Genomic DNA, 6000 nt, shown 5'->3' with positions numbered 1-6000 from the left:
TGTGTAAGTTCCTATGCCTTGGAAAAATTGTCAGTTCGTAAACTCGGCTTCGGTGAGTTTAGCCGCACATTATTCTCGTTGGATTAACTTTTGATTATCAATGTAGTGTGTGTGTAAGTTCCGGGTGTGTTTTTGTGTTGTGGTGATATGATGTTTCCCGGTGATGTACTTGGATACGACTGACCTGGAGTTTTGAATTTTTAACCTGTCGATCTTTTTGGATACGCCTCTAACGGTGTCTTCGATTTCGTCTCTGTTCTCTTATTCGTTAGATTATTTTGATGTCCTAAATTTTTATTTTCTTGGTCTCCGCCTATTTACGGTGTTCGAGCATCGTTTCTCCAACGTACGTTTTTTTTTTTTTTTTTTTTTTTAAGATTTCACATATTATATCTAAAATTGTTATAGGGGTTGATTCGGCGCCTATTAGTCTCGTGCGTGCTTTTGAACCAAGTTACAGACCTGTGTCAAAATTTTATCTTGGTACTGCGTGGCGACATATGGTCTATGCTGTGATTTTGACAAATTCACAGAGATTATTTTCCACTTGGATTCTATTCAATGTGTTCAGACTTTATTATTTTTCTCAATTTCACAAAAAGATGCTAAAAGCTGTTTTGTTCTTCTTTCTTGGGCTCTCGCAGGGTCCTCTGTTGTGTGTGGTCTTCTACGCATGTGGCTTAGGCAGCGGTATTAAGAGACAATAGAAGGGTCTTTCAAATGTCCTCGCCGCGACGGCAGGTATACAGAATAAAAAAAAAGAAAACATCGGATAGTGAAGGAAAATAGAGAATGTCCTTTGCTTCTTTATACAAACAAAAATAAAAATGAAAATGATATTCACTAATGTTCATAATTATATGCAAAATTGAATTAAAAAGATTTATTTAAAAATTAAATAAAAATGGTGATGATGCAACTGTCACAACTAATTATACATGTATAATAATAACAATGTTGTTATGTTAAATTAAAAATACAGAATATAGAGAAGCATTACACTACAACTAATAAAATGGGAACACATGAACTGGGCGTGATTCAAAACTTGCCTGTAACTCTAAAATCGATATATGTTTTTTAAAGCTAGTTGTTCCAAACCTCATAATCAATGGGACAGTAGGATATGCAAACTGATCTGAAAGAACTCTAATATTACATACCATCAACTATTTTCTGGTAATGAAGTAGGCCTCCTCATTAAAACAGTTTATTCATGAGTTCCTTCCTGGCTAAGTAGTGAGCGTACGCGCCTTTGATGTGGAAGTCCCGGGTTTGATTTCCGTCAGGTGCTCATGTGATTCGGATTCCACGTTAATCGGTACGTCTCGTCTCATATAGCCTCGCTGCTGAAAGGGACGTTAAACTCAACTCAACAGTTTATTCATATTAACCCCTTACTGTATATCATTAATTATGGCACCCTAACTGTTGATAAATATTTCCCACCGGGGCTTTTCAGACACTTTCCTATTAAATTCTGTCCACCAGCATCCTGTGCTTTTAAGAAAGAGTATTATTTCAAATGTTCGAACGATAAAACATTTTCGTTCTCCATTTTTATAAAAACAATGCTAATCAAAGTAAAATAGACTACCGGTACCGTTGCACTCGTAGTTCACTCACTGAATGTGTTGATTTTAAGCTGTCAAAATCTATGACAAAATCTTCCAGGTGCTTGCAATCAGTACACGTGATTTCTCTGGGGTTGTCCTCATCTTCCAAAAACAGTAAGTTGTACTATGATCTTATCTGTTTCTCTGTGTGTCAGTAACTGTCGGTCACTGGCATAAGTAGCTCATGCTCCATTGTTCCATTCTGAGAAATTCACTTACAAGAAATAAATATTTGTTTCTGAAAAAAAATACGTATATTGTAGTTACTCATCGGAAATGTAACGCGAAAAAAAGTAACGCAAACTAGAAATGTTACTTAAAAATTTGTAACGCGTTACCGTTACAGTTACTTTGGAAAAATTTAACGCGTTACTAGGAAACGTTACTTCCGTTACGTTACTTCCCAAGACTGATCACTTCTCACCAAACTTGACACAGAAGGTAGTTTACTTTCTTTTTACAATTTTCTCAGATATGACTCATGCGGTTTTTGATATCTCATAAACTAGTATTTCATTACTAACCCTAATATATGACATAAGTAATTTCAGGTGAAATAGTCCATAAAGGTTGAATTTTAAATGAATTTTTAACAATCCATAATGATTTTTGAAATATTTTTAACTGTCCTCGAAGACACAGGTTCGATTCCCGATTAAAACTCATGTAGTTAGGATCTTACGCTAACCTATAGATCTACATCTTATGTAATATCAGAGCCAGTTCAGAATTTCTTGAAAGGAAGTTCAATTGCCGTATTTTGTTTCACTGTACAGGGTGCGTTCACAAAGTTTCAAAAGTGGTCTCAAAATAACAAATGCATTACACATTTTTGTACAACGAACTAAAAGTCTTTAAAATATGACCCTTGGGCATCAACACACCGCTGCCAGCGGGTTTTCCATTGTTTATAGGCTCCCTGAGTGTTCGCGCACTTTAGCTGTGAAGGAACATCGTCGAAGCCGCATGGACCGCTGGAATCGTGCCTAATCCCTTCCCTTCCAGGTCTTTCTTGATTCGGGGAAACAAAACAGTCGCTTGGTCGGGGCTGTAGGCTGGATGTGGCAATGTTGCCACGTTGAACTGCGCCAAAACTTCACTTTTCTCATCTTTAAATTTTCTATCACTAACTTGAATACAGTAGTCGGACCCAATCTCAATTCATCGACAATTAATCTAACACTAAGATGTTATCAATGTTTAAGAGTTCACACACTTTCACCAGATTTTCCTGTTAAGCTTGTTACAGGTCTCCCAGGGCGGTCATCGTCTTCAACGTCCTCGTGGTCCTCTTTGAACCTCTTGTGCCATATGCAAAGCATTGCACGTGACATGGCGTCTTCTTTGTAGGCTTCCTAAATCATACGAAAAATCTCTGTAGCTGTTTTATTCAGTTTCGCACAGAACTTGACAGCATAACGCTCCTCCAAATGTCGCTGCATTTTCCATTCACTCGGGTTTTGACGGGGGTCACTGACACGCATCACACCACTAGCGATGTACTCACTCTCGCGTCTTGGAGGCAACTGACGCTTGTGTGGCGCTTAGCTCATACCCCCCCTCTACTGCACCCTGTCGGTAGAAGGGGTCTGCGCATACGTCCCTACTCAGATAACACTCAGTCTTGAAACTTTGTGAACGCACCCTGTATTTTACAACAAATGTGGTTTCCGTACATTTGTATTTTTCTTTCGTACGCCACTGATCGGAACTAAAAGGGACGTATAACTGTAACCAACCACTAACTAGTATTTTGTGTACGTATCTTATTGTCCAACAGAATTTTTAATGTTTTAAACATGTACTAAAATTGTGGTATTTTCCTGTTTTATTGTAGGCTGTTGAAGCGCCGCCTATCGTCACGAGATGCATCATCTGTTCCCATCACCTAAAGGTGACCCCCTCTGTCCTCTCGGCTTCCATCCACAGGTTAGATGGCCAACCAGGTGTAAGAGATGTTTTAGGTAAGAAAAATTTCTATTAATCTTTATGTTAATTATTTTCTGTTAGATTTCCCTCGCCTGAATCGATTGTTAAAATTGTCTCTTTACCTCTAGATCCAGTATTTACGAAAGAAAATTAATTTTTTATTTTTGGAAATGAATATTCAAAATATCAATACAAAGATGTTATATAGCTTAATCTTAGTCATTATGACTAATGCTATTTGAACAAATAATAACAACAATAAAATAATCATATAGATAATATTAATACTAAATCAACTTACTATACTGATTATAGAGCCAGTTGTTAAATGACTCGAATGACACCACCGTATCATGTATGATCTTTTATTTCTCAGAAAAGTATCTTCTATCACGTGGTTCGCCCGTTTTAGGATCTTTTATTTCTCAGAAACTTATCTTCTATCACGTGATTCGTTCATCTATGATTTTTATTTCTCAGAAACGTATCTTCTATTGCGTAGTCCGTCCGTTTATGGAGCTCCTCCGTGGCTAAGCGATTAGCATACGCGCCTTTGGCGTGGGAGACCCGGGTTCGATTCCCGGCGGGAGCTCATGTGGTTCGGATTCCACGTTAATCAGTAGGTCCACGTCTCATATAGCCTCGCTGCTGAACGGGACGTTAAACTCAAAAATCAACTCATGCGTCCGTTTATGATCTTTCTTTTCTCAGATAGTATGTTCTGTCACGTGCTTCATCGTATGATCTTTTATTTCTCAAGAACGGCTTCACTAATTTGAAACAATCGGCATGAAGGTCATTCATGGCCAATGGAGGGATTTTACTAAATCGATTCGAACCAAATTTTATATAAAGATCATTGATGATTTACTTACTTGACCTTACAAACTTAGCTCAGATTTGTCAGGGCCTAAACTGATAGGGGTTACTTTATGAAAATCGAATATACATACACACTATGTGTACCCTTAGAAACTATCATCAAGAGTATAGTGCAATTCAAATTGAACGGAACGACCGCGTTAGATCGTTGGATCGCTGGATCTACCGCGGTCAACGCCATGTCTGAAAATGTTTGCGCAAGGATCCAACCACTTAATTGTGCTAATCACACTGCAACCATTGTTGCTGGCAATTCAGCACATTTGGTCCGGCAGTATTTACATAGTGTGGGAATACACTAAACAGATGCTTCTGCTTACAAAACCACAAATGATACGGAAATACAATTAAGCCACCACTATGTGCAAAAAAAAAAAAAAAACTATGGGAGAATTCGAACCACATTGCATTCTCCGGTGAAAGTCGATTTTAGTAATGGCTGGAAAGTGGTCGACACTGCGTATGGAAGCGATTAATAGATCATGATTTATCGCATTTCCACAATCCTGTAGTGATATACAACAGTATAAAGACATGTTGTAGGGTTCAATTATTGGAAAGGTGGTACGAGTATTTTTTTCAATGAGCACATCAATAGTGCAATATATATATATACCTGTATACCTTCCGGGTCCTTGTCTGGAGACGCGAATTGCACTATGTGGCAACGTCGCAAATAAAAAACCATAGATTAAATGTACCCATATATATCAAATAATTATATCGATTCTTTCCAGATGGCAATTAAAGTTGATATTGATTGATACAAGCATCATTTATTAGTGTAGCAATCGATTTAACTGCTTGATGTATTCGCAGAGTGATGCTAATAGTTCCAAGTTAATCAGCGACGTTGCCACATTGTGAAATTTTAATTCCCCATAGCGGCTGAAGGAGAGCTCGGACGGCAAACCATCATATAATTTTTTCTCTTTATTTTGGCCTGTAGAATAGTACTGTGTGGTCCGTGGGCGCCATTTTTAGAACACCCGATATATATATATATATATATATATATATATATATATATATATATATATATATATATATATATATATATATATATATATCGTATATATATCGAAGTGTGTATATATAGTAAGATGGGTTTGAAACAGGTAAACTGTCTCGGAACGTAAACGAATTTAAGAATAACGGCGAGCACCTTGTCATAGGACAAGCTTAAGCACCTACTGAAAGAAAGCAAAATGACGTTGATACGCCGTAGTCCGGACAATCTATGGGCACAAATGATATAGAAGATGTTTACCAAATAAAGTTATAAAAATGGTCACAGAAACCAGCAAACAAAGAATAGTTACTTGAGGCACTCTGTGGCAAATGGTACCGTATCACCTATCGCGGGACGTCATCGATAACTCACTAAATACAATGCCAAAGGATGCTCCACCAAGTACTAATTCCAGTATTAGAAATGGTTCCTTCTGTAGATTGTATATAGGCCTACATTGGGGATTTAAAAAAAAAATAGCGGTAACTAGCTTTTTTTATACATATGAGAAACAGTTATTGTTACTGTCAACATTGCATTTTCAGTACGTTCCTTCTGTTC

The 6000-nt window shown here is 37.3% G+C and overlaps 1 protein-coding gene across 6 annotated transcripts in view; it reads left to right on the top strand.

Annotated features, from left to right (window-relative positions):
* The window catches only part of LOC145683952 (uncharacterized), a 304183-nt gene that overhangs the window by 125978 nt on the left and 172205 nt on the right, over positions 1-6000 (top strand). For all 6 annotated transcript variants that reach the window (XM_081755666.1, XM_081755665.1, XM_081755663.1 and 3 more), the window contains exon 2: positions 3454-3580. In XM_081755666.1, coding sequence (XP_081611792.1) covers positions 3483-3580 — 98 coding nt within the window. In that variant the 5' untranslated portion in view covers positions 3454-3482. The remainder of the gene's footprint in view (positions 1-3453; positions 3581-6000) is intronic.

This window comes from Thermobia domestica, chromosome 4 (genome assembly GCF_964235325.1).
Source record: "Thermobia domestica chromosome 4, izTheDome1.hap1.1, whole genome shotgun sequence".
NCBI classification, from domain to species: Eukaryota; Metazoa; Arthropoda; class Insecta; order Zygentoma; family Lepismatidae; genus Thermobia; species Thermobia domestica.
Note: the sequence above shows the minus strand (reverse complement) of the source record. Positions and strands in the feature narration are given on the sequence as shown.